At 59.2% G+C, this 27993-nt stretch overlaps 3 protein-coding genes across 3 annotated transcripts; 1 reads left to right on the plus strand and 2 right to left on the minus strand.

Annotated features, from left to right (window-relative positions):
• The first annotated feature begins 770 nt into the window (after window positions 1-770).
• Window positions 771-14266, plus strand: CCDC78 (coiled-coil domain containing 78). Its single transcript, XM_086622514.1, has 15 exons — window positions 771-803; window positions 1049-1138; window positions 1346-1432; window positions 1702-1881; window positions 4979-5152; window positions 5236-5286; window positions 5971-6059; window positions 6617-6695; window positions 7149-7274; window positions 8330-8541; window positions 9356-9527; window positions 10199-10242; window positions 11875-11941; window positions 13698-13798; window positions 14143-14266. Exons 1-15 carry the CDS (start codon window positions 771-773, stop codon window positions 14264-14266), a joined length of 1629 nt encoding a protein of 542 aa, XP_086478640.1.
• Window positions 14267-15248: 982 nt separating this feature from the next.
• Window positions 15249-17592, minus strand: ANTKMT (adenine nucleotide translocase lysine methyltransferase). Its single transcript, XM_086621961.1, has 5 exons — window positions 17380-17592; window positions 17196-17300; window positions 16648-16788; window positions 16051-16101; window positions 15249-15437 (listed from the first exon to the last, which is right to left on the minus strand). Exons 1-5 carry the CDS (start codon window positions 17551-17553, stop codon window positions 15249-15251), a joined length of 660 nt encoding a protein of 219 aa, XP_086478087.1. The 5' UTR covers window positions 17554-17592.
• Window positions 17593-24783: 7191 nt separating this feature from the next.
• Window positions 24784-27780, minus strand: METRN (meteorin, glial cell differentiation regulator). Its single transcript, XM_086621954.1, has 4 exons — window positions 27695-27780; window positions 26240-26661; window positions 26003-26062; window positions 24784-25091 (listed from the first exon to the last, which is right to left on the minus strand). Exons 1-4 carry the CDS (start codon window positions 27778-27780, stop codon window positions 24784-24786), a joined length of 876 nt encoding a protein of 291 aa, XP_086478080.1.
• Between the last annotated feature and the right edge of the window lie 213 nt (window positions 27781-27993).

The following is a 27993-nucleotide window of genomic DNA, read 5'->3' on the forward strand; positions in this document are numbered from 1 at the left end:
GGGAGTTGTCCCGTTCAGGCCTGGACTGTCACAACTCGGAGTCAGCGGCAGCGTGTAGGCCAGCACAATCCAGATTTAGCGCCGTCTGGGCTAATCAGGGTTTGTTTCAGCACATGTTTTGCTTTAAAACCTGTATTTTTCCGCATAGTGTCTCTGATGCGAAGTGACAAATTGGGGAAGGTCCTTCCTGTCACCAGCCATGGTTTGGTCAGAGCTCCAAGATCCTGGTACCTTTTGGATGGCTCATTGACACAGGAGAGAAAAGGACTGTAGAGATCAAGGAAAAAATGCCTGGAAATAAGCTGATGTTAGATATTACTGGAGGGTCTTGGAGCAGATGGTTGGATTAATGGATTAATTAATGGGTTGATCAGATCCTAAATTCCTAAAGATCCCTACAATAGAGACGGAGGCCATCCCTACAGCCAGTTTTTGGGAACAGTCCATAATACAGATGGAGTGGTACCTCCTAGCTGGCAATATTGCTTCACTGGAGGTCTCTGCTGAGCTCCTCGTTTCAGTATCTGCCATGTGCTGTCTTAGGAATATGGAAACCTCCTGACAAGCTTCATTTCTTTTCCTGGGGTGGCTGTAATAATTGGCTCCACCTTAACATGGACCAAGGTGGATGCTGCACCCACTAGTAACCAAAGTTGTTAGCAACATCGCTCGTGCCCTACCTTGAGGGAAAAGTTACTGCCGTAGAGATCCTTAGATCCTTCTTTTGCTCTTCAGCCTGAAACAGAGCAAAGATCCTGGCCTCCAAGCACATGGATTTGGGAAGTGTTGCAGAGAACGAGAACGTGAGTACTAGGACAGAGCACGTGTAGCATCTTGCTAATGACAATATAAGCATGAAGGTCTGCAACCTCTTCCCTGGGCATGGAACCAGTGCTTTGCAAATGAAATCCTCATTGCAGGAAGAAAACGGCAGCTGAAAATCCCATCTACAATCTGCTTGAGCTCTGAAAACTGTATACGTCATGCTTTTCCTTTCCACCAGCTCTGCTGGCTGGTACCAGCTGTCGGAGCTGTTGTGTGTCTCTAGGTGCAGCTTCAGGAGAGGATGGGGAAGCCGCTTGGCTCCAAAACTGATTTGCCAGCCAGAATGGTCTTCAGTGAAGAGGAAAAACTGAAGGTAAAACAAATACTTTGGGAGCTGGAGAGAACTGAGCTGTGAAGCCGTATGAGGCCAGTGGTTCTGCAGTGGAAAATATGGTGGGAAATGTTGGGACCTCTTTCTAGTGTACGCGTTGTGCTCACATTCCCCCATGCGACCTATTGAAACGGTATGTTGGCCTCGGAATCCATCCATGGCCTTTACAATGTCCTTTCTCTCCCCTAGATTTCCAAAGACCTCGTTGATCTCCAGATTGAGACAAATAAAATGAAGGAGCAGTATGAGACGGAGAACTTTGGACTGAAAAATATGGTATCCGAAAGTTTCAAGTAGCCAGTTTCAGCTTTGCTGGTATCCTTCTCCAGAACCACAGGTCGTTACGCCTCCACCTTTGCTTGGTGTATTCTCTTGGCTTTAGCTGGAGTAATGGATTCAACCTTGACGCCCCAGATACCATGAAACCCTCATGAAACGCATCTCTCTCTAAGTTATAACATACCAGAACCTGTTTGGCCAAATAAATGCCCTGTGATTGCTGCTGGTCTCTGCCACTGTCTAATTCTGCTGTCTCCCCTCTGCAGATCCTGGCCCTGGAGAACCGCGTGCTGGAGCTGGAGCTCTGCGGCGAGAAAGTCAGCGGGGAGCGGGACGCCTTACGGGAACGCCTGCAGGCTCTGGAGACCAGTCGGAAGGAGCTGGCGGATGAGTACATCATTTTGAAAAGCAATTACCTGGCCCTGGGCAAAGAACTGGACCAGGAGGTGAGAGAGGTTGTGGTGTTTGTTCTGGTGTTCCCGACTCCAGCTCCCAGTACAGGCAGCTTGGTTGGCTTTGGGTCGTGCATCCGCGTCGTGGCTCAGGTCCGGCACGCTTTGCCAGCTGTGGGACAGCGCAGCTCGGGCACGGCTCTGTTTGCAGAGCCCAGGGATTTCCTGGAACGTGGTTCCCACCTAGCAGGGCTTGCAGAACCTGCTCTGCTCAGCACGGACAGCGCTGAGCCCATGCTGACCCGTGGGCCGTCCTCTTCTGGGCACCCCGCTGGCAGAGCCTTTCTCTTTTCACGCCAGCCCGGATCCCGGGCACAGCAGCAATGCGGAGGTCACTGCGGGGCCGGGCTGGGCGCGCGTTGCAGGTCCCTCTCGACCACCAGCACGCTTTGTTTCCCTTTTTTTTCTGCATGGCTTGCGCGGGCTGCGCGTGAACGGGTTGTAGCCGCTCTTCTTCCGTATGGCGGCGGGAAGGGGCCGGGAAGTTTTTGAGGGCAGCAAGTTTATAAAAGCACTGAATGTAAACAAGTTTCTGATTGTCCCTTAAAATATAGCGATTTTCCTGCTGACTCTTAGCTTAGGGATTATTAACTAAAGGGTTTTGGACCCAGATTTGTGTATTTCTTTGGCAGGAATAGCTACTTCAATAGACCTTCCTCTCTTCCCTCCCTCTTCCCCCTCCCCCTTCTCCTTCTTTTTGAATTGGATGGGATGACTGACACCCTCCTGCCTCCCCCCCGGCAGATACTTTAGCTGGTTCAGCCAAATGACCTGGTTTACCGTGCTGGCCCTGTGCAGAGCTGTGATGGGAAGATGTGGGGCAGGGACCAGGCATGCAGGTTTAGGTAGTGTCCAGTCTGTCTTTATGGTGAGCATCCATCCGCAGAGCTCCGGCAGAGGAGGAATCGCGACCGTCCTGTTACAAATAAGTGAGCTAGTGACTCTTGTGAAGCTCTCATTTGTCTCCCGCGAGCTAAGAAATGGGAATTTGTTTAGGAGGAGACAAGCTCAGCTGCTTGCAGAGGTGCAAACCCACCCCATGGTCCTGCCGGAGCACGAGGCAGAGCGCGTGCGGCTGGCTGCCAGCAAGGCGAGCAGCGCCGGGCTGCGGAGGAAGAGCTTGGCGTTCGGCAGTCTTGGGCGCTTCTTGTCCCCAAGGGGGTGCAATACGTTAGGCAAAAATGGGATTTTTCAGGTGGCTGACATCTCTAACTGATGGGTTTGACAGGTTGTTGGTGGTAACACCCTGTTTTCACATGGATCCTGGAATCTTTCAGAGAGTGAAAGCACGTGGATTCAGTTACGTGCCCGGATAGCAGCCTGAAGAAGTGGTGGAGCAGGGTCCAGAAGCCAAAGGTGAACTCTTTGGTTGTAATTCATAGGCTGAGGATTTTATCCCGATTCCTTGGCTCCGACCACCGAATATCCTTGCCCGAAGCACAAGAGAGGCTCCAACTTGGCAGGCTGGGACTTGCCGCAGCGTGGGCCTCTTGCTCATTATTTTCCCAGTGTGGACTTTCCCAAAGGAAATGGGGAAAAGCAGCCTGCGGTTCTGCCCCCTCCCCTTCCCCAGCGCTCTTCGGGGGACACAATGAACCTTTTACACATTCCCAATTACAAGTGCTACTTGTGACCTTGCCAATATGTTGTCATGGCTGCTTGGCGCAGAAGCAGCTCGGCGAGCTCATTCACGGGCCCTCGTACGGGAACAGCCAGAGCCTCTGAATTGTCGCGGCCCCCATTGTACGGCTGGATTCACACATCGCCCCGTGCCCGTCCCAGGCGAAGGAGCGCGGCGGAGCTGGCCTCGCCTGGCCCTGGGGAAGTGCCCTCCAGAAGATGCCAGTCAGGCACTTTGTTGCCTGTTTTCTAACTCGCTGTAAATTCTTCCTTTTCAAGGCTCTGACCTTTCCTCGACTCTCCGTTTCCTCCTCCTCTTTTGTTCGGTGGGCTTACGCCGCCGGCCGCGGCGGCGGTACAAAGCGAGGCCGTCGGAGGGAACCCAAATGGCTGCGAACCGGTTCCACACCAGGGTTTTCCCTGGAGCTGGGCCAGGCTTGGGAGCGCCGGAGACGCGAGCGGAGCCCATCGCTAACCCGGGACGGGCTCTTTCTTTGGCTAAGCTGGTACTTCTGCAGTTGTGTGACCCCCTCTGATCAAATTGTCGGGGCTGACAGCTGCAGATGGATGGTTTTTCGGTTGGAGAACAAGCAGCCTGTCTCTGCGAAGCTGTCAGTTTTCACAGCTGTATATCTCACCTCTTTGTCAGCCTCTTTTCTCCTCTCCTCTCTCCCTCAGCCCACCCTGTGCTATCTTTTGATAAGCTATTCTCTCCACGGATGACTCAGATGACCTCTGCCTCCCATCCTCCCAATTCACTGCCATGGTAACAATTACTCAAGCTTGTCCCCAGTCATAAACCCCATCAAAGCTTTGTTATCTACATAGAAACCCTCCCGTGAGACATGAATTCCCCCAGTGTTCCTTCCAGATCACCTGTAACAGAGCCTTTCTCATTCAGATCCTCTTTATCTTTTGGAAATGTGTCACTTCGCACCAGCACCCACTTTGAATCTCGGCTGCCTACGCGGTGCTGTGGGCTGGCTGCTGCTGGAGGGATGTATTCAAAGGAAACTGGAATTAGCTGGGTGGCGTCGACTTAAATGGATGGAGATTTAGCCCTTCTCTTAACGTTATGGAGTCCAGCACAGGTGGAAGCCCATCTATGGGGAAAGACAGGCCTGAAGCATTGGGAAACTGTGGAGGGAACAGGGTTATGGGGAGGAGGAAGGCTGGAGGTCAGGATGGAGAGGTGGTGGCAGAGCTGGGCTGGCTGGCACTGGGGTCTGCATCTGGCAGAGGGAGTAAGGTTACACGGGAATAATCCTGATGCTTGGTGATGATACCTTGCATTTCCACGAGAATTAAGATATCGCTGATATCCTTGAGCATATGAGAGAGAACTAGAAATAAAACTTGCATCCAGGAGGGGATGTGAGCGCCTGCCTTGCGTACGCACCAAGAGCAGACAGCGTGCGGGGCCGCAGAGGCAGGATTTCAGCAGCTCTTTCTTTCTTGTTTGACCTGGCAGGTCATGAAGAATGAAGAGCTCAGCCTAGAGCTGCTCAACCTGGCCAATGCCAGGAGCACCCTTCCTCGCATGGAGAGCAACCACCACCGCTCCCCTGCCATGGCCGATGAATCCTCTGCCGAGCTGGAAAGAGGGCGAGCAACGGTGCGTCGTCTCTCAGCTCCGAAGGTGAAGGTAAGGACCTCTCTGCCTCGTCACCAGCTCCCTGCAGAACAGGGATCTAACAGGCACCTTCTTCTCTTTCTTAATAAAACCAGCCAGAAGATGCAGTTGCCTCTGAACACGAGCGGCAAAAGTTGGAAAGAAACGTGAGTGTGTGAGGGTCTGCTGCTGGATCCTTGGGGAAGCAGAGGGGGAATTTATTCTGACTGGCTGGCACGTCCTGGTGCTAACTTGAAGTTTGTGGATGAGCTGATGCCTTGGTTTATTTTAATTATTATATTTTTTAAGCTGTGCGGTTGAAAAATGAGGCTGGAACAACTCCAGCTCTTGTGGAGGCAAAAGCTGAGAGAGGGCAGCTGTGGTTCTCTCCATCAGTGCCTCTGGGTGAACAGGAGTTTAGAAGCCAACAAGCGTGGAGGACGCTTGCTTATTGTCTCCATGCCCTGACTTGAGAAAGATGGGGGTGATAAAGGATGCTCCCTGCTTCCTTCCCATCCGCAGCCCATGCGATACCAGCCTGGGCTCCACTGGGCAGGAATTCTGCTGGGAATCTGGCTCTCAGAGCGAGACTCTCCCTTGGAGGAACACCACGAGTTCCACCATACACCTTGGAGGTTCACCACCTCCACGTGCCCTGTGTCCAGAGCGCACACCGCTTCTGGTGTGCTACAGGGCACTGGTCACTCCCAGTTAAACCTGTCCTTTCCCCAGTGTATCACCAGTCAGCTGGACTTGTGCTCAGCTGGAGGCTCTCCTCACTTCTTCTCCGTCCACAAATCCCTCTGCTTAGCTCAGCCCTCCGTCTCATCTTCCTCTTGTTTGTCCCTTAGTTGCCTGGAAACCAGGATCACATAAAAGCGGAGCTTGAAAAACTGCAGAAAACCTGCGACTCGCAGCAGCAGAAGCTGGAAGAGAGAGTGTGAGCGCTTGAGGGCACGTTCTTCTGTTTGGCCGGGCGTTTGTGGAGCTCAGTCCTTGGGCAGAGAGGAGGCAGCCTGCCTTTGGTGAGGTGCAGGGTCGGAAACGGTGATTCACCCTTGGAACAGGTGAGGCCTGGAAGCAAAACCTGATGTTTCCAAGGCTCTGAAGAGGGTCAGCTCTCTGCTTAAAAGTCGGTGGAGTTTAGATACCTCTGAAAATCCACCTTCTGTGACACACACAGCAAATGTGACAGCCCAGAGATGGCTCCAGCCTTAGCCCTTACCCCTGCGGCAGTTCTTCCATGGACAGCCTGGGATGGGGTGGGTGTCCCGGCACAGGACACTGGAGAACGAGACCCTCTGACTCGGGAGGACATTCGCTTTTGGTTGCCAGAGCTCTGTGGCCGCTGGTTGGCACGGATCTGGTGGGGGCTGGCAGCTGCTGCTGAGAGATTCCTGTCATCCCATAGTGATTTCCTTCTCAAAGCTGGCTGTATTGGACCTACAGAGAAGTTTGGGCGTTTAAAATAAACACACCTTCTTTCTCTGTGCCCAGCATCGCCATGGGGAAGGAGCTGCAGGAGGCAAAGGGAGCAATCAAGGACACCCAGCACAAGCTGGTGGAGCAGTCAGCGGTAAGGGCAGGGTCTCCTTCAGCCCCTGGCACCCCTCCAGCCCCTGGCACCCTGGCTCCGGGACTGCCCCTGCTCATCCACTCCTCTTGGGTGCCAGGCACTTCTCCTGGAGCTGGCAGGAGGTGGATGTCTTGTGGTGCTCCTCCCTGTGCAGTTCCCTTCTCCAGGGGTGCGATGCACGTGGTGGAAGGAGCTGCTTGCCACAGGTGGTGGGAGGAATTTTGTTCACTCATATTTAGAAAGAGCTGGGGTGGGGATTGCAAATGACAGAAGGTAGCAGGGGAATAGAGACTATAAACATTTCCAGTGGGCCCCTGTGAAAAGCCAGGACCTTCCCAGCTCTAGTGGAGCTGAACATCTGGAAATAAAGTCCCTCACCTCTTATGGAGCTCCTTAGTGCCCCTTGCTTGGCCGGAGGACACGGGCAGCCGTGAGCATGTTTGCTGTGCCTAGGTGCTGCTCACCTCCCAGAGCCAGCTCCAAGAAGTAGAGGCGGAGAACTCCCGGCTGCAGCTCCGGCTGAAGGAGCTGAACGAGGAATATCGCTCCCGGCTCGCGCAGTACATCAAGGACGTGGCGGTGGGTACCCCCAGCCCCAGGGGCTCTCCTGGGCAGGGGAGGTCTCTCCATGCTGGCTGCCTACTTCTTGCAGGCTGCTGTCTCCTCTCCTTGCCAGGCTGCCGAGCAGAGCAGGCAGTGGGGCTTGGAGAGCCACGATTGCAGCTGGAGGGGGGCTCTGTGCCCTTGGCTTGGCCTGGGAGAGGAGATTCCAGCTCCCCTCCTCGCCCAGATTTCCTCTATGGCCACACTAAAGGGTCTGTGGGGACTTTTCTTTCTTGGTTGGATGGCTTGAAAGATTCTCTTATTTACAGTGGCTGCCTTCCAGTTGGCTTCTAATCACCCTCCCTGGGGAGGCCAGGCGATGCCATCTCTGGCTTTGTCACCACCTCCATGGTGACTCTGCTGCTGTCCCCACGGGGAGCTCTGCCAGCCTCCACTGTCGGCTCCAGAGCCGGGTAATGCCACTACCTGGAACCTGCTCTGGGAACAAGAACCTTTGCTGTAGAGCAGGGCTCTCAGAGCGTGGTGAGGACTCGGCACAAGGCAGGCACATCGGGCAGGTTCAGGCGTGGATACCTGATTATATTGAGCAGTGAGATTTGGGAAGAAATCTGGGAAGAAATTGCTTCTTTAGGTAGCAAGAAGCAGGTTTTGGCAAGAGCTTCTGTGCTGGGAGAAGGCTGGTACTGAAGAACACGGTGCGGTGATGGATGAGGAGACTAAGCAAAGCAATATTTACTATTAAGAATAGTTTGGTTTCTATCAGAGCAATGTTGGAGCATCTCCTAGCTAGCAGGGAGAGCAGGGCACGGTGGAAAGGATACAGGACTAGGGATGGCAACTCCCGACCCCAACTCGTGTTCCCCTGGGCGGGTCACTGATACCTCACAGACGCCTTCGCTGATGGGGCATGATGGAAGTTAATTAGTCTTTCCTGCTCTTAGAAAATGGAAGATATTCCCTATTCTCTGTGCTGTTAGCACAAATACGCCGGGATGTTCTCTGTGGGAAATGGGTTACACGCCTTAGGGAACGGCTTGATCACCTCCATTTCTTTCTCTGTATGTTTAAAGGACTACATGGACAGCAAATCCAGCAACGTAACGGGGCCTAGCAAAGCCCCAGCTGATCAGGGTCCCATGAAACGCTTTGTGGACAGCATGCTGAAGGATATCAGGGCTTCCTACAAGTCTCGGGAAGAGCAGCTAGCTGGAGCGGCACGTGGCTACAAGAAACGCATGAAGAACTTGGTCAAGAAGCATGAGAACCTGCTGATTGCTTACGGGTAGGGCAGAGCCAGGGGCTGGGCCACCTCTGTCATAGAATCATAGAATCATAGAATGGTTAGGGCTGGAAGGGACCTTCAAAGGTCATCTAGTTCAACCCCCCTGCAAGGAACAGGGATATCTCCAACTAGATCAGGTTGCTCAGGGCCTTGTCCAACTTGGCCTTGAACGTCTCCAGGGATGGAGCATCCACCACCTCTCTGGGCAACCTGTTCCAGTGTTCTACAACTCTCACGGTATTGCCAAGGACCAAGTGGAGGTGTCCCCCCGGGCAGAGAAGGAGGCAAACGGGGCTCCCAGGTGGAGCAGAGGTTCTGGAGCACGTTTTTATCTCCCTGCTCTTGACAAACCAAAAGCAAGGAGTCTCCAGCTACACATCAGAGTGCTCTGGACACCCTGGAGCTGCTTTGCACATACATTTCTCCTGTGGAAAATTTAGGGTGAGAGATTGACTCCACGTTGGATGGTGTGGAAATGCAGAGGTACCACAAATAACTCCTGCCTCCCAGCCTGTCCCTGCAGTGCTCTCAGCTCTGCTTTGCAGCTCTCAGCAGCTTGGGCTGTGGGAAGCAGCAGAAATTCTCGTGGCATAAAAGCCACAAATAGCTCTAGGACGAGCTTCCCCCAGAAACACTCCCAGGAATATCGTGCGTGCTGCTGGGCTCTCTCACTTGTCCTTTGCAGGTGGACCGGCCCTCGGTGGCCAGAAGCCAGCGGGTCCCAAGCGAATGGTCTCTCCATCAGGAGCAGAAATGCTCAGTGTTGTTACCTAAACCAAAGCGAGCAGGGACCGACCCCTCTGGCACGTTGCAGGCTCCAGCGAGAGCGGATGCGGTCCCTGGGCAGCAGCGTTACGGATTGTGGCCCTGCCGAGCTCCACTTTTCCATCACGGACCCGGAGCTGCTGACAAACACAACCCGGGAGCTAAACCGGCTGCGGGAGGATAAAGCAAAACTGGAGATGCAGTTACACCAATTGCAGAAGGTGGTGGGGGGGGAGTGAAACTGGGGGGCGGTGGGGAGAGTTTCCCAAGCAATAGGTCCGACCCCTTCCTTAGATGTTCCCCGAGGGTTTGCTGTACCTCTGCGGCACAGGAAGGGGTAGTCCTTGCTCGCCTTCTCATTTTGGGAAGGGATGGGATGTCCAAGCAGTCCCTTCGTTCCTTCAGCCCTGCTGTGTAGGGGTTACAGTTCGTTCCAGTTTGGGCAGCCCCATAGGCTGGGATCACTGAGCTCTCAGGAGGGCTGAGGAGCAGCAGATGTTCTGGGAGAGCTGCCAGGCCAGCAGACACGCTCACTGCCAGAAGAAGAGGCGAGTAAGGGAGGATAGGATGGGGTTCTCTGTTCTCGAATGCCTTTGCCTCGGCACAAGCAGAAGACCACGCTCTGAAACACACCAGTCAGCTCCACGTCCTCCCACCGCTTCTGCCGGGGCAGAGACGTGTCTCTTGATTTGCACGAGCTGTGTTTATTTTAAAAATTCAGAGGACGGGAGACTTAAGCCTTGAGATTGTCCTGCACATCGTTTCCTTGCCAGGGCGCTGGTGGCTGTTAGAGTGCTCAGATACGTTGTGCCGCTTTCTTGGAAGTGGTGAGACTGTGGTGAGGCTGCAATGGTTTAATGCTGACAGAAATCTTGTCTTCCTTTGCCTTCAGAAAAGACTGAAAGAAACCTCTGACTTTCCACTGTCCCCTGAGCAGTAAGTGCTGTTCGTTTCGCGGGATATTCCTAATTATGAATTGTCCTTGCCGTGGGTGGATTGAGGAGTCTTTTCTGCTTTACTTGGAGACAGTAATAACTCGGGAGAAAGTGAGCTGATAGGGACTCATCGGAGAAGAAAAGCCAGCTGTCATCTCAGTGCGGCGTTTCCTGCGGTGAAACGAGTTGGTCACTTGGGCCCGGATCCAAGAAAGCTCTTAAGCACATGTTTGATTTAATCATGTTTTAGTCTCGCTGATCTCTTTAAGAAGCTGAAATGTAGCATGCGCCCGCGTGCTTTGGTGGATCACAACCTGAGAAAGGCAAGGAAAACACCACCAGTTTGGGATGGTCTTGTTTCTCCTCCCTCCTAGTGCTGGAACCTTTAGGTGACCCTGTCCCAGTACCTCCCTGGCTTCCCAACATGCCCTTTATTTGCTCATTTTTGAGGGGTCTCTACCCCCTGTTCCATTATTCTGTTGAAACTCTATCAGCTATAGCTGTGGAGAGGTGGCACAAAGTGTAGGAGAAAAGAGAGCTGGGATTTTTCAGCCTTTTAAAATGTGGTAGCTTAGAAAACACGTCGGGTATTTCATGAACTCGATGCCAGCACTGAGTCACCGGTCAGTGCCTGAGCCGCCGGACTCCGAGGAGCATCTGGGATCAAAACTTGAGCCTTACCCAGGCTCTGCCATGTTTTCCACACCAAAAAGCAGTAGCAGTCCTTAAACAGATGCCTTAATTTTGGCAGACTCGCCAGAGGAGCAAGACACAGAAAGACCAGAACCTGAATTTTTGGCATGCATCTTGTTTTAGGTTGGTTTTTTTCAGCTGTCGAGCAACTCTGCACACTCCAAATACTTGTTTTCTGTGTGCCGATGGCTTGAGCCGTGCCATGACCTTGTTCCTCTCGCTAGAGCCACGAAGCCTGGCGTGACCGCGGCGCTTCAGCCACAACTCCCGCTGCTTCTCGGCTTTATCAGCTGTGTGGCTTCACTGTTCATTGTTCTCTTCCCTTCTGCTCCCATGAAATCTCCGCGGCGATTTCCCGCGTGCCTGGGCTCGGAGGCTCCAGCCACCAGAGGCAGTCGCAGCGGAGCCGCTCTCGAGCACAATGCATTCCTCCCTGCATACAACCCAAATTCCCCCAGCGTCAGATGTGACCTGTATTTTGCTTATTCAGGCTGGGATAGAATAGGAAGAACTTTCCCACGGCTGGGCTGCGCAGACAGCTCACCTATCGTGCTCGGCGACCAGAACGGGCGAGTTTGTGCTTCGAAACATGAAAAGCGCCAGCGTTTGGCATCGCTCGCTCTCTGTTTTCCATCCAATTCAAGACTTCAGTGTCAGGTTAAGGACTCTTTCTGCACGGAGTCCTCTGATGTATGAGTGTTGATGGGAACTTGGAACAAACCCAGCCGGGCACAGCGGGGAATCCCAGGTTGGCAGAAGGGTTGTGACTCTCGTGCCCAGGCACGGGGATGGCACCACATGCCCTGAAGAAGTTCAGGGCACTGGGGTTTACGGTCTGATGGACACGAGTTGTGTCCAGCCCCTGTACAGAGCTGGGTGACCTGTGGATGGGCTGGATTTGACCGTCTGGGCATGACTAAAATCTCCTTTTCTCTCCTAGGCAGCTGGATGAGGAGGGCTGGGCAGAGGTCAGGAAGCAGCTCTGGGAGTTCACACGCACCACCCAGGTAAAGGTCTGGAACAGCCCATCTGAAAAAAGCCCTTACCCACATCTCAAAGGGCCACGAAGATGATGCTTTGGGCTGGAGCACCTCTGCTATGGAGACAGGCTGGGAGAGTTGGGGCTGTTCAGCCTGGAGAAGAGAAGGCTCCAGGGAGACTTTCCAGCACCTTCCAGTACCTAAAGGGGCTACAGGAAAGCTGGAGAGGGGCTTTGGACAAGGATGTGTAGTGACAGGACACGGAGCAATGGCTTTAAACTGAAAGAGGGGAGATTTCGATGGGATCTAAGGAAGAAATTGTTCCCTCTGAGGGTGGTGAGGCACTGGACCAGGTTGCCCAGAGAAGCTGTGGCTGCCCCATCCCTGGAAGTGTTCAAGGCCAGGTTGGATGGGGCTTTGAGCAACCTGGTGTAGTGGAAGGTGTCCCTGCCCATGACAGGGGGGTTGGAACTAGATGACCTTGAAGGTCCCTTCCAAACCGAACTGTTCTGTGACTCTATGATTCTACGATGTGTTGCCTCAGGTAGATGCTGCCCTGGGGCCAATACGCTGTTCCAAGCTGGAGCAGGGAAGGTTTCCACAGAGCCTTGCTGCGGCTTTAGCCTCAGCACACCAAGTGACACTCACAGGTCCCTGGCCAGTGATGATCGAGGCTGTACTTGCCCAGCTGCTAAAAGGAGGAGAGCAGCCCTTACAGCTGCTCATCCCTGGACCATATTGCTCCCTCTCGTTTCAGCACAAGCATTTAAGCATCTATATAACAAACTGGGACTATATTCGACCCAGTTCAAGTCTAGTTTGAATCCGAATCAGCTTCTCAGTTTGGTTCCCCGAGTGCAAAGATATTTGTGCTGCAGTCAGGAGTGGGGTGGCGCGGAGATGGGGGCAGAGCTCTCTCCATCCACAATGCTGCCCTCCAGCATCCCTGACACCGTGGTGATGCTCGTGGGGAGCGGGTTGGGCTGAGGTGGGGTCTGCTGTCCCAGTGAAGGCAGCGGCGGGGAGAAGGGTTGGTGCCAGGATCCCTGCCATGCTGGCTGCCACCCACGGGCAAAGGGCTTTCAAACAGAGCAGAGGTTCAGCTTTCTGGGGTAGACAAGGCTACAGATGTGCAACCAGCTGGCTGTCCACAGAGGAAGTGCTCCACCATCCTCCGGTCACCTAAAGCTAAACACCCAAGTCCTGTGGATCTTTGCAGCCGAAAGAAGGGGGATGCCAGGGGTGAGATACTGGAGCGCTGCTCTGGGAGCAGGTCCTGCTCATCTCGGGAGTGAGCTCGGTCAAACACCTTAGATCCTCCTAGTGCCACAGTTAACTCGGGTACAAGGATGATCTACTGCCCAGAGACACTGCGCAAAAATCAGATTTTTACTTTTTTTTTTAATCTAAAAGGGAAGGTCATTTCCCTTTCCAACAAACTATCGGTGGAAAGGTGTGAAAGCTCTCCCTGTCCTAGTGCCAAATCCGTGAAGTTGGGGGAGTTGACGATGGCTGGGTGGGCAGGGGGAGTTACTGCCTGTCCTGGGCTGGCCCTGGCCCCCCTCCCATGCCTCTGCTCTGCCCAGGGAAGGCTGCCTGGTCCACCTGGCCAATGCCCCGGAGCGGTGGTGCCCGCAGAACACTGCGCTATCATCGCCAGGCCCAGCACATCCGTTCTCGGTTGCTTCTGTAGCCTAAAGTGGTGCCAGAACAGAGGAACTGAGCAACATCACTCCCATCTCACAGAGCTCCTTGTTTGCTCTGTGTTTCCTTGTCCCTCCAGGAGGACTTGGAGCAGGAGAGGAGCCATCTGCTGACTCGGGCGGTTGTGGCAGAGGAGCAGGTGTCGGAGCTGCAGGAATACATAGATAAGCACCTTGCAAGGTGAGATGGTAGCATCCCCCCTTGACGCGTTCTCCGCTTTGTGCTCCCAGTTTATCTCCCAGGCTAATTGCTGGTGACACCACCATGCCCACCACACTGCTGGTGCTCGACCTCACCACTGCCTTCCCACAGCGCTGCCAGCACGGCCAGTGCCCCGCAGCACATCCAGCTGTGCGGGCAGCTGCCACCATCCCTGCTTCCGCAGGGCAAGAGCGGGCAGCGTCTGGCCTGCCCTGCCGCACGTCTCCTTCCCTGAGAGTACATCGAAGTGTATCGCTGCCGGGGGGGAGCTATCAGTGGGATCGTGACCACACGGCAACGATGGTGCTGCTTCCCCGTTGCAGGTACAAGCAGGAGATCCTCCGGCTGAGGAAGCTCGCTGCCACCGAGGTGCCCCGCGCACTCAGCGCTGGGGCAGCTGATGCTCACTCGTTGCCCGGAGCCAGGACCCTCAGCCACCAACTGTAGGTTGGCCACCCACTGTTGGTTAGCCACCACCACCACAGCTCTGAGAAGCAGCACTAGCATAGGAAAGAGCAGGATTTAAAAGCAAGGAGCTTTCTGGTGTGTGGGCTGGCCAGGGCGAGTATCCTTCCCCAGCTGGGAGGCACGGAGAGGGAAACCACGTGGGTGTTCTTGGTCTCAAATTAACAGTGCTAAAACGGGACGAGACAACCACGTCTCATCTATCCTCCGACTCCTCAGCAGCAGGGTTCGTTGTGCAGGTCCCCAACCACATCACGCCTCGGGACACAGGGTTGGGTTCCCAGGTGGGTTTTTGCTGCGGGGCTGCAGGGATGGTTTTCCCTTCCTGCCTCCCAGGACGCTGCCGTAACGTTCCTCCTGGGTCAGACCTAGATCGGAGTCTGAGGGCTAACTCGGTTCCTGCCTTCGCTTCCCCTCTCAGCTTCCAAGAGATACGGCCAGGGCTGGTTCAAGAGGTTCCACAAAGGGGATGAGCTGCTCTTTTATGGTGGGAAAACCCTTTTTTCCCTCCATTTTTGAGTGGAAAAGGGCATGTTATATAAGGTAAGCAGGGTCAAAGTGATCCTTCAGCTGGAGATGAGCTGGACAAATTCCCTCCTGAGCCGTGGAGGGCTGGTGGAGCAAGGTCTGTGGCCAGGAGCGGCGGCTGCTCCGGCTCCAGGAGCACCCTGCGGCTCCAAGGCAAAGCAAAAGTCTCAAGGGAAAAACCATCCGAATGTTTATTTGGCAAAATCAACTAGAAATAAAGTAGCAAACGTACAGAAAGAGGCACTGGAGATTTAGCCCTTAAATCCTGCCATAATTCCAGGATTTCTAGGTCTGGTTTTGTCCCCCCCTGCTCGCTCTTTGGAGGAACCACCACCCTGCAAGTCCCTGGGCAAAAAGCCTGGCCAAGCATCTCTCTGCTGTCCTGAGCTGAGCCCGAGGGCTGCCGACCCTTAAGGCTGGGCTTAACGAGCTGCAGTTAGACCGGGCTTCCCGCCGCGCTGCTCTGCGCCGCTCGCCGCACCTCCTTCATGTCATAGGCCCAGACTTGCTCCAGCCCCTGCCCAAGGGTGCTGGTGGGGGTCCAGGAGGGGAAGGGGAAGCGTCCAGCCACCACCCGGGCTTCGTCGGGGAGTTCTGCAAGGAACTTGGCGGCTAGAGGAGGTTTCTGGGGAGAGAGAGACAGCCCCAGCCAGGCGGCCGTAGAATAAGTCACGTAGCGGCGGTGCCACCAAGGACCACCAGGTGCCACCAAGAGCGGCTTCTCGGCACGGCTGGTGGGTGCCAAGAAGGCAGCATTGAGCCAAGACCCTTCCAAAACGTGGGGCTGGTCCCAGCCCTGTGCGTGGTTGGGACTAAGGCCAACTAACAAGCGACAGGACAAGAGGAAACAGCCTCGAGTTGCACCAGGGGAGGTTTAGACTGGATATTGGGAGAAACTTCGTCACTGAAAGGGTTGGCAAGCGTTGGGAATGGGCTGCCCAGGGAAGCGGTGGAGTCACAGTGCCTGGAGACGTGTAGACATGGGACTTAGGGACATGGTTTAGTGATGGACTTGGCCATGTTAATGGTTGGACTCGATCTTAAGGGTCTTTTCCAACCTAAACGTTTCCATGATCCTATAAATTCCAGTGGTGCTGGGCACCGCTCGCTTGCAGCAAAGCCCACTTGGCCTTATTTTTTAAAGAATCTTTTTGCCACTGTCTCAGATCATCTCTTTTATTCTAAGAAAAACCTCCCTGGAGCTCGCTCAGAAGTCGGGGTGCGAGAGACCAACTTACCACGCTGGGGGCCAGGAACACGATCACGTTGTAGCAATCGGAAAGATTCACCTTAAAAGAGAAGGAAAAGGGGAATGAAAGAAGCCCCGGGGAGCGGGGAGGAACCACTGGAGTGGCCGGATGCTTTGCACAGGGCCATCTTCAGAACCTCGCAGGGAGCAGAGATGCCCCACGACATGTAGGACGGGGATGTGTTGGTGTGGCTGGGAGCTGCCTGTGAAAGCAGCGTCTCCCACGAAGCACCTGCCTCCAGCATCGTCCCAGAACCCCATTCCCTGCTGGCTTTTATCCCGTCGTGCCACGGGCACCCGATGCCAGCTTTAGTGGCGCGTCTCTGAAGGCCACCGCGTGTCCGCAGCACCCAAGACCTCTTCTCAAAGCCGCTCTGAGAAGATGCTCTGCTGCCTACAAGACCAGCAGCCCAGGCTGGTGTTTCCCCAGAGAGGAGGATGGTTCTTCCACCTCCCAGGAGCCGTGTGGGTCAGGGAAGGAGCACACAACCATCAGCGAAGCCTCTCCAGAGGCGCGGAGTTAGCCCCGGCCCTGCCTTAGCTACATCCAGCACTGAGCACAGCCGGACCCTCGGGATGCTGTTACCTTCCACAGATCTTTCTTCAGGAAGGAAACCTTCCCGTGGTACCCAGCCTTCCAGGCCCGGTAGTTGGAGAGCCACAGGAGCCAAGGGTTGAGCTCATAGCCAACGGCTGGTCTGAGCCCTTGCTTATAAGCCTCTACCACCTGCAGAGAGAGAGAGCGTTGCAACTAAGATGAACCCCTGGGTTGAGTCTGGGGGATGATGTGGGGGGCAGGGGCTGCTGCCCAGCTCCGCTCGCTCCCTCCTGCTGGCTCATGGGCAGGCTGATGTCAGTCCTCGACCCCTTCCAGGTGGTTCTTTTCTCCTGGAGCACTCGGTCCCACCCTGCTCACTGCATGTGATGTCTTCTAGGACCATCCAGGGGGGGGTCTAGGACCATCTGGAACCACCTGAGATGGTCCACCAGGACCACAGCCTGGCCATCCAGAACCACAGTCAGGAGCTGGACAGCAGCTGGGGGGCTCCCAGCCCCCTTCCCTGCCCTTCGCCCAGCCTGGGCAGCCTCAACCCCCCCCCCCAGCCCCCAAATATCCCCCCTGCCTGCCCTTACAAGCCGTCCATCTCCCGATCCCAGGTCCACCGTCTTCCCTGACCGCCCCCGCAGCAGTGCCAGGGCATTCGCCACTTGCCGGGGCCCGGAGGGCTGGTAGGGCACCTGGGGGAGAAGGGGGCGCTCAGGACCGAGGGGGGGGTCCCCGGCGGGTTGGGCGGCGGGGGGTGGGCAGCGGTGGTACCTGCAGCCGCAGGGGGACCCGGCGGAAGCCGGGCATGAGCAGGGCGGCCCAGGTAGCCCAGGCGACCACCCCGCTGGCCACCGCCAGCTCCAGCAGCTCCCGCCCGCCCAGCGCCTGCCCCCCCCGCCGCCCCCACGCCGGTTCCCCCGGCTCCCCCGGCTCCCCCGGCTCCATGGCTGCCGGAAGGGGCGGCCCCGCGGCCCGTTGCCTTCCGCCGCCGCCGCTCCCCGCCCGTCGGCGGCGGCCTCGGGGCTGCCCGAGCCGGGGGGGAACGCGGTTGGGCACGGTCGTGTGCGGTCGAGCACGGCTGGGCACGGTGCTGGGCACGGTGCTGGGCACGGTGCTGGGCAGTTGGGCACGGCTGGGCACGGTGCTGGGCACGGTGCTGGGCAGTTGGGCACGGCTGGGCGCGGTGCTGGGCACGGTGCTGTGCAGTTGGGCACGGTCATGTGCAGTTGTGCACAGCCGAGCACGGTCTTGGGCACGGTGCTGAGTGGTTGTGCATGGCTGGGCACGGTGCTGGGCACGATCCTGTGCAGTTGTGCATGGCAGAGCACGGTCCTGTGCAGTTGTGCACAGCCGAGCGCAGTCCTGGGCATGGTGCTGAGTGGTTGTGCACAGCTGGACACGGTGCTGGGCGCGGTCCTGGGCGGTTGTGCATGATTGTGCCCGGTCGTGTGCAGTTGTGCACGGCTGGGCACAGTCCTAGGCACAGTGCTGGGTGGCTGTGCACGGTTATGTGCAATTGCACACGACTGGGCACGGTTTTGTGCAGTTGTGCCCAGCTGAGCACAGTCCTGGGCATGGTCCTGTGCAGTTATGCATGGTTGTGCACGATCCTGGGCATGGTCCTGTGTGATTGTGCATGGCTGGGCATGGTCCTCTGTGACTGTGCATGGTCCTGTGCAGTTGTACACGGCTGGGCACAGTCCTGGGCGGGTGTGCACGGTCCTGGGCACTGTCCTGTGCGCAGTCCTGAGCAGTCGTGCACGGTCCTGGGCATGGTCGTGTGCAATTGTGCACGGCTGGGTACGGTCCTGTGCAGTTGTGCCCAGCTGGGCATGGTCCTGGGCATGGTCCTGGGTAGTTGTGCATGGTTGTGTGCAGTTGTGCACAGATGTGTGCAGCTGTGGTGTGGCTGTGCATGGATGAGCGTGGATGAGCGTGGTTGTGTGAAGCTGTGAATGGTTGTGTGTGGTTGTACACTCGTGGTTGTGTGCAGGGCTTTGCGTAGTAGTGCACAGTTGTGCACAGTTTTGTGCAGCACTGCACGGTTGTGTGTGGCTGTGCAGGGCTGTGCGTGGTTGCAAGCGGTTGTGCACAGTTGTGTGCAGTTGTGAACAACTGTGCGTAGCCACGTGCAACCGTGCACAGTTGAGCACCGTGGTCGTGCGCAGTTGTGCACGGCCGTGCGCGGTCGTGCACAGTTTTGTGCAGCTGTAACGTGGTTGCACGTGGCCGCGCGCAGTTGTTCGTGCTTGCGCGTGGCCGTGCACGGCTGAGCGCTGTTGCACGAGGCCGTGCGGTCGTTGGCGGTTGTGCACTGGCGGCGGCGGTTGTGCACAGCCGTGCGTGCTGCGGCGGCGCGGGCGGTGGGTTTCCTGCTGTGAGGCAGCAGCGACTGTGGGAAAATTCCAGCCTGTGGGAAAGCGGAGGGGGGTGGGCGGGGGGCTCGGGGGGGCTCGGGGCAGCCAGGCCCCGCAGCCCCTGCCCACCCGCAGTGAATAAACCCCCCCCCAGACCAAACCAGACCCAACCTGGGAGCAATAATGGCTCAATTGGGGAGCGGGTTCCCTGCCCGCAGGGGCGCTCGCTGCCCGGTTACCATCGTGCCCATGGTTTGGTGGCCATCACCTCCCTCCCCTGCTCCCCCCTTGGCCTTTGGGTCAATGTTTGCAGGATCCCTGGGGGTGTCTCCATGTCGGGGTGTCCCCCGAGGGCTGGGGTCAGTCCTGGGGGTCCCTGCAATAACCAGCAGCACCCAATGCATTTGCCATGGGGTGCCCTGGCAAGCCCAGGGCTCCCCGGGGACGTCACCCATGCAGGCAGAGGAGGGCACCCTCCAGGCACCCCCAGCCTGGGAACAGCTTTGAGGTGCAGGGGACTGGGACTGAGGAGCAGGATTCCCACCCCCCCAGCCCCAGGGGTGGCCCAGCCAGTGGCCCCTGGCACTGGCCCACCTGGAGCCCCCCTTTGCCCGTGAGCCAACACGGGTGAAAACTAAGGGCAAGAACAGCTTTCTGCTCTGATTTCGCCTTTATTTGCAGGAACCAAATATTCTGCCCTCGGCATGAGGGTGCACACGCACCCACACACACCCACATGTACCCACGCACACACCCACACGCACCCACATGTACCCACACGCACCCACACGCGTGCTCTACCCTCAAACCAAGACATGCAGCTCCGGGCACTTATAACAACACCCCGACTCCATCAAACACATCCCCCAGCGCGGTGCTGGGGCTCCTCCGGGGAGGAGAAGCCGACCCTACACATTCCATATGGCCCAGAAATACCGTCCGGGATGGATCCCCCTCCCTGCCCCACCAAAGGGCCCAGCACAGCTGGGGCCAAACTGGGGGTCACGGGGATTTCTCCGATTTTCTGGTGCTCGCTGGCAGGTGGAGCCGGTTAAGGCTGAGAATGAGCAGAAAATCCAGGGAAATAGGAGCTGGGGGAAGCCGGGAGCCGGGGGGCTGCGGAGGAGGATGGTCCATGGGGACGGGTTGGTCCATGGGGGCAGCCCAAGGTCCCCTGTGATGCTGCAGAGCAAATTAATTAACGAAGCAATTCCCAGGCAGGGCTGAGCTCTCCTTGCTGGGTCCCCCCCCCGAGATTTTGGCTGGAGCTGGCGGGGGGATGACAGCATCCCCCTCCTGCCCCAGTCCTGGGGTATCCGGCAGCACCCCAGGGTGCCGGCCAGAGCAGGTGGCCATCCGAAGGGACCAGTTGGGATGCGTCAACGGAACCAAAGAGCTTTTCATCCGCCTCTTTCCAGGGCAGCTTCCTCCCCCTGCGTCCCCCCGCGCCAGCCAGGAATTTGTCACTATGTGCTGGGAAAGCTCCTTCCCACCAGCTGTCAGCAGCCCAACGCGGGGGGAGTTGGGGTGAGGGGCTGTGGAGGCCCTGCTGTGGGTCAGGGTCCTGCTCCAGCCCCGAGCATCCCTCCCTGGCACAGGAGTGATGCCGGATCGTCTTTGGCCCGGCCGAAGGGGGGACCTCAGAGCACCCCCCTTAGCCTAAAGGTTTGGGGTGCAGCTCCCCGAGGGGTGGTGGGCTTGGGGGGTGTTGGTGTCTTGGGGGTCACCAGCCTCTCACGTCTCTGCTCTCCGAAGGCTGTGGGGCAGAGCTCCCTCCATCCCACCTGGGGTTTGGGCTGTGCCCCCCTGGCCCCTCCTCTGCTGCCCCACGCACACCCCCAAACTGCCCCATCCCACCTGCTGCCGGGCAGCCTCCAGCCCCAGGGCATCACCCAGCTCTATGGGGTATCTCCAAACCTCAGGGACCTCATCCTGACCCTATAGGGCTTCCCCTGGTCCTAGGGGCATCATCCTGACCCTATAGGGTATCTCCTAACCCCAGGGACACCACGCTAACCGTATGGGGCATCCCCCGGTCCCAGGGGCATCATCCAACTGTATGGGGTATCTCCAAACCCCAGGGGCCTCATCCTGACCTTGCGGGGCATCCCTTCGTCCCAGGCTACCCTTCATCCCCATCCAACCCTATGGGGTATCTCCAAACCTCTGGGGTCTCATCCTGATCCTATAGGGCATTGCCTGGTCCCAGGGGCATCATCCAACCTTGTAGGGTATCTCTGAACCCCAGAGGCCTCATCCTGATCTTATTGGGCATCTCTTGGTCCCAGGGGCATCATCAAGCCATATGGGGTATCTCTGAACCCCAAGGGTCTTATCCTGACCTTGTGGGACATCCCCGGCCCCAGGGCATCACCCAACCCTATGAGGCATCCCCCAGGGGCTTCATCCTGACCCTACAGAGTATCTCCAAACCCCAGGGACACCACACTGACCGAACAGGGCATCCCCCAGTCCCATGGGCATCATCCTGACCCCTCTTGGAACCACCTGGTCCCAGGAGCATCCCCCAGCTCTGCACCAGCTCCTGGGCCTCGGGGTGCTGTGAGCCGGGCAGGCAGGGCGGGGGCTGCAGGAACAGGGGTGCAGAGGAGGTCTGTGGGTCCCCGCTGGGGGCCGGGGGCCACGGGGAGGCCTGAGCGGGGCCGGCTGCCTTTGTGCCTCCCCTTTGTGCCCCTCGATTCACACGTTCGGGCTTTTATCCGGCAGCCGGGAAGGAGGAGGGTGAAGGGGGCAGGAGTGGGAGGAGAAGGGCTGGGGATGGGGGGAATGGCGGGAAACAGCGGCTGCCTTTGTGCGACTGGGACGGGGACAGGGGATGGGGGATACCCCACCAGTGCCCCCGCTCCATGTTTCGCCATCCCGGTGTCGACAGCCATCGGCAGTGTGACCGAAGGGCTCCACGGTCCCTGGAGGGTTCCCTGGGCTGAAGGGGGTTGGGGTTGGGGGGGTAGGGGTGTCCCCCCACCCGGACACCAGGTCCATGGTGGGGCTAATCCCACGGGACGAGGAGCCCCGGGCACCTCTCTGGGCACATTTCCACCAAGGCAGCTGGTTTTGGGGTGCTGCTCTCCATGGTGTCCCCAAACCCACCCTCGTGGGAGGCAGGCGGGTGGGTGGGGGGGATTTTGTACTGTCCATGAGGATGCCAGCTGTGCCAGGTGGGCATCACAGTGGTTTCTATCCATTCAACCGCCCCCGTTTCCATCCTGCGGAGGAAATACAGAGTTTGGCTCACTGTGGTTTTACCCTCCGTGCCAAAACGCAGGAGGGGCCAGATGGGAATTTGGCTTTGTCAGGACTGGATTTCGCTTTCAGGGAGATGCTCGGATGACCCACCCCAGGGAGATGGGGATGCTGGGGCCTCAGGATGGTGCCTGGTGCCATGGCAGCCCTGAGCAGCAGGAAAGAGCCGTTATCCCCATCCTACAGTGGGGAAACTGAGGCACCGGCTGCCTGGTCCCCCCATGAGACACTCCCGTAGGAAGCGTTTGCACCCTGGCCGGGGCCCAGCCGCGGCGGGAGCCGACAGGCACGGGAAGCGAAGGTGGCCGACCCAACCGGACACAGGGCGGAGGGCACCAAAAACACCTCGAAAACCTCCGCGGCGGCGAACGAGCAGGATAACGGCCCTTTCCGCCGTGGCAGAATGAGCTGGTTTGGTCAAATAAACAGATTTGAAGCAAAACAAGAGATTCCACTGCTGGACAGAAAGCCGCCGGATGCTCGGCACATTAAATGCCACGATTTAGCCGAGAGGAATTCGCTGGATCGCGGCGGGGTGGGAGCAGCGTACGGAGGATGCCGTGGGCAGTGCAATTCCCTTTGCGCCTCATTTATTGCTTTTCCAGCCTCGTTTTTCCTCCTCCGCTGCATTTCCCACTCCTTCCCCCTTCCCCATGCCTTGCTGGGCTCCCACCCGCAGCCAAAATCCGGGGGGAGCATCGGGGTCCCCCAGGGCTGGATCCTGCGTGTTATGGTCAGCAAGAGCACCAGATACCCAGCAGTATTGGCAAGGGTGTTACTGAAACAGTGCTGAAAAGGTACCAACGCACGAGGTGATGTGTGCCATGACCCCAGCTCGGGTGGTTTGGGGGGCTTGGGGGGTGCTGAGCCCCTGTGGGCATCATCGATGGGGAGGAAAAGTCCCTGGCTGGGGGTCCTGTGCCTCATCCATGGCTGGGGTCCCATGCCCCAACCCCAGCCAGGTGTCCCCTGCCCCATCTCTGGGGGTCTCATGTCCCACCCCCGGCTGGGGGTCTCGTGCCCCATCCCTGGGTGGGGGTCCCATCTCCCACCCCTGTCTGGGGGTCCTGTGCCCCATCCCCAGCCGGGGTCCCGTCCGTGTCGCCACCATCCAGGGACGCGTGCGCAGCACGGAGAAGCGAGAGCAAGAGGCCAGGGGGGTTGGGGGGCAGCAGCAGGGCAGGGGGGAGCAGGGCTGGGAAGCCGGCGTCGTGCAGCCCGGCACAATGAGGCCTTGTGGCCACCGGCTCTGACGAGAATCCGCCCTGACAGCGGCTGCGCCAGCGGGGTCACCCACCCAGCACGGGGCCACGTGGGCCCCAGCCCCGGCCCCGCTCCCTCGGTGCCACCCGGGGAGAGGAACCCCAAAGCCACCGCCCCGAGGGACACCAGGGATGTGATGTTCAGGAATATCTGTGTATTGATATATATAGATATATATATAAATAATGGGGCTGTTTTCAGCCCCCCAGGATGCAGGGTCACTGGTCGGAGCCGGCACAGGGGGAGGCAGGGCTTGGCACCGTGGCACACACTGGCACTGGCACCGCCACTCGCCCGTGGCACCTGTTGGCGAACGTCCCGCTTGGTGTATTAAGAAAAGGAGACGCGCACGCTACAAATACAGCTTAGTTTATAAAAAAAGTCACAAATTTGGTATCGTTATAACTTTAGTGCACATACGGTGACCCCCCCCACCCCCACGGTCAAAAATTCCCCCGGCTGGCGCGGCGTGTCCCCACCGCCGGCAACCTGGCACGGTGGCACACGGCGGCCGCCACGAGCTGGCGGTGATGGGCGGCACGGCTTGACCTCTCCCCACTTCCCCCGGCACCTTCCCGCACCAGCGCTTTGGTCCTGTCCCAGCCGTACCGGGGACACGTCTGCTCCCTGCACCAGCCTTCCTCCCTCCTCACCATCCTCGCTGCCTTCGGCCTCGCTCTTCTTCCTTGGCATCCGCCCCGCGGCTCCCACCCGTGCCCCGCGTTGCAGGCAGGGTCAGGGCAAGGCTCGCCACTGCCCCGCTCCCCTTTCCACCCCCCGACATTGCAAATCCACCTCCTGGCCCTTCCACACCCCACCGTGCCCACCGTGTCCCTGGCCCTGCCACTACAGCCACCTTCTGCCATGGCCACCAGCCACCATAGCCACACGCCACCATGGCCACCTGCCACCAAGCCCTTCTGGAGTGGGGACGGCCACCCCCATCATGCTGGACCCACCGTGCCCCACAGCTTCCCCTGAGCATGCAGCACCCCGATCCCCTGGGAGCCCCCAACCCACTGCCCCACGCCGCTGCACCCTTTGCCTGGGCACATCCCTGGGGACCAGTGCGCCCTGGGAACATCCCTTCCCTTCCAGCAGGATTTTCCCGGGACCCCCCAAGCCCGGCGGTGGGTGCTACCAGAGCCCGGCTACGCAGTGAGAACCAAAACACCACGCTCCCTCCGAGCACCATCCCTGCGACCCCCCCCCCCGGGGACGCTCTGGCTGCCTGCGGGACCCCAGCCCCCCGCCAACCACCCACGGGGCCGGGCTGCCGTCCCCGAGCCGCTCAGTCCACCGGGAACTCGCAGGGGTTCTGGCGCGTGCGCCGGGCCCCCTCGTAGATGCGCTGGAAGTCCCTGTAGCGGGGCGCGCAGCTCAGCCAGGCTTCGCCGAAATGCAGCCACCCCGTGAAGAGGAAGGTGCCAGGGCCCGGCTTGACCCCGCAGCGCAGTGGGGTGCGGATGCTGCCCACCGGCCGCCCCCCCGCCTGGAAAAGGGGGAACTTCTGGCGGTGGATGCGGGCGGCGCTCACCCCGATGATGGATTCCTGCAGCTCCGCGTCGTTAGAGACGCTCTGGATGCTGCCGCGGATCACTGCGGGGAAAAGGTGGGGTGGGGTGTCAACGTGTCCCTGTCCCCATCCCCATCCCCATTGCTGTCTCTGTCCCCATCCTTGTCTCTGTCCCCAACCCAGTCCCTGCCCCCATCCCGACCACCATTCCCATCCCTGTCCTTGTCCACACCCCCAACCCCATCCCTGTCTTCATCCCCATCCCCATCTCCATCCCCATTCCCATCCTTGTCTTCATGCCCATCCCTGTCCCCATCCTCATCCCCATCCCTATCCTTGTCCCCATCCCCATCCTCGTGCCCATCCCCATCCCTGGTCCCATTCCTGTCCCCACCACCATCCCCATCCCCATCCCTGTCCTTGTCCCCATCCCTATCCCCTTCCTCGTCCCCATCCTCATCCTTGTCCCTGCCCTCGTCCCCATCCTCATCCTTGTCCCTGCCCTCATCCCCATCTCCATCCTTGTCCCTGTCCTCATCCCCATCTCCATCTGTGTCCCTGTCCCCATCCATCCCCACTCCCATCCCTATCCCAGTCCCCATCCCTGTCCCCATCCGTCCTCATTCCCATCCCCATCTCTGTCCCCATCCTGACTCCCATCCCCATCCCTGTCCCCACCCTGACTCCCATCCCATCCCTGTCCTTGTTGCCATCCCTGTCCCCGTCTCTATCCTGTCCCCGTCTCTATCCCTGTCCTCACCCCCATTCCCATCCTCATCCCCATTCCCATCCCTGTCCTCATCCCTGTCCCTGTCCTCATTCCCTCCCCATCCCAGAGCAGCCCACGACACTGTTGCCCGCTGCCCAAGCCAGACCAGCCTGGGAAGGGGAGCCCAGGGCCGCCTGGGAGCCAATCCCCCCCCCTTCGGTTTGAGTTTCCTTCCCTCCCCCGAGGCCCCAGGACCCCCCCGGCCCCGGGGGGGGCTGCACTCACCAAAGTCACTAGTGCAAATGGCCATCAGGATCTCGGTGTCGTTGCACGGCCGGCACGCCCCTGCCACGGTCAAACACAGCCCGTCACCACGGTGGCTCCCGGTGACCCGTCCGGGGTGGGCACCACCCTGGATCCAGCCCCTCTACCCCCTCACCGCCACCCAGACCGCGAACGAGGGAGGCAGCAGCAGCCATGGGGGAAACTGAGGCAGGCTGCCCCGGGACACTCGGCACTTACCTTCTCCGGTGAGGCTGGCGGCGGGCAGCGCCGGCCGCGCCAGCCAGTCGCCCCGCAGCTCGTAGCGGAAGGCAGCGATGCGGCGGCTGATGTCGCGGTGCGGGGTGGCCTGCAGGAACAGAGCCACCTTCTCCCGGGGCAGCCAGCTGAAACAGCGGGCACGGGGCCGGGGGGCTTCAGGAAGCAGCAGCTCCAGCATCCCCTCCCTCTCCAGGTAGAGCTGAGCGCCCCGGAAGGTGCCGGAAGGTTTGACGCAGGCGGTGATGTGCCGGTGGCTCCTGTCCTCGGCGGTGGCAGTGGCAGGGGGCAGGCGGGGTGCCAGGCGGAGGCGAAGGGCCCCCGTGGGGTACAGCCATTCCAGGGAACCCTCGGCGCAGTGCAGAGAGAGCTGCTCCACGCTGCCCGCCTCCTGAGACAGCCCGCTGCCAGGCACAGCGGCCCCCGTCAGCCGGGACTCCCGGGATGACAGAGACCCCCACCCTCCTACCCCACGTCCCCCCCCGCCATGGCAGCACCCTGGCACTGCCAAGCAGCACCTCGGCGGAGGCGATGAGGGCAAAGACGGGGAGCACCAAACCCTCAGTGCCTCGGACTTGGGGTGCAAGCACATCATTTTGGGGGGTGCTCGTGTTTCCTGGCACCTTCCTGAGGGGCTCACGGAGGGGTCATGGTGGCACATCCCCCCACCTTATACCCGCTTCCCAAGCCACCCCAGCCAAGGTGCCCACAGACCACCTGCTCCCTGGTATCCCCCCTGCTTTGGGGGGGATCTCCCTCGCTTTGGGGGATCACCAGTGGGTGCTAGGGGGGGTGACACGTGTGTGTGCCCCCCCTCCCCGCTCTCGCGGGACTCGGACTCGCGTGTAAACAGTGCCTGGAGCCACATCTTGCCCGCTGCGATTTTAGCGTGGAGGGGGGGGGATGCACGCGGGAAAACCAGGCTGGGGAGGGGGTGAGGTGGCCGTGGGGCTGCTTTGTCCCGGCCACGCTGCTCGTGGCCGCGAGGCCCCCCACAGGCCCCCCACACCCCCTCGCGTGGGGCTCCGGCGGGTCCCGGCTCTTTGTTCCGGAGCTCGGCGCCTTCCCCGCCGCGGCCAGCGGCGTGTCGCGCCCCGGCGGGTTTTTCACGGGTGGGGAAGGGGGGGAACACGGGGAAGGGGCTCCCGGAGAGGCGGCGAACCGTGCGGCCCCAGCACAGCGGGGCCCAGCATCCTTCGCGGGGGCAGCCGCACCGAGGAGTGGGGAAACTGAGGCAGGCGCAGCTTCCCAACATCCCACCCGTGCCTCTGCCCCGCGGATGCCGGAGGTGGTGGCCGGGGAGGGCGCACCGGGGCTGCGAACCGGGCAGCGCGGGGGATGCTGAGCCGGGGACTCGCGTGTCGCCGCTCCCCCCCAACCCCCTCCCCCCCGCCCCCCCGGTGCCGGTGCCGGTGCCGGTGCCGGTGCCGTTCGTACCTGCCCCTCCAGCTGCACTGATCCGCCGAGGCCCCGCCGATCGCCGCGCCCAGCCCGGCCAGGCACAGCGCCCGCAGCGCCCACATGGCCGCGCCCGCGGCGGCCCCGGGGCGGCCCGGCCCGGCCCTGCCCGGCCCTGCCTGCACCGCTGCCCGCACCGGGCCGGGGCGGGGGGGGGGGAGGAGGAGGCGGGGGGGGGAGCGGGGCCGCCACCCCGCGCCGCGCCCCAAACTTTCCGCCAATGGCGGCGGCGGGGCGGGGCCGCACCCCCCCCCCCCCCCCCCCCCCCGCTTCATCCC

Source organism: Tauraco erythrolophus, chromosome 17, assembly GCF_009769465.1.
Source record: "Tauraco erythrolophus isolate bTauEry1 chromosome 17, bTauEry1.pri, whole genome shotgun sequence".
Taxonomy (NCBI): Eukaryota; Metazoa; Chordata; class Aves; order Musophagiformes; family Musophagidae; genus Tauraco; species Tauraco erythrolophus.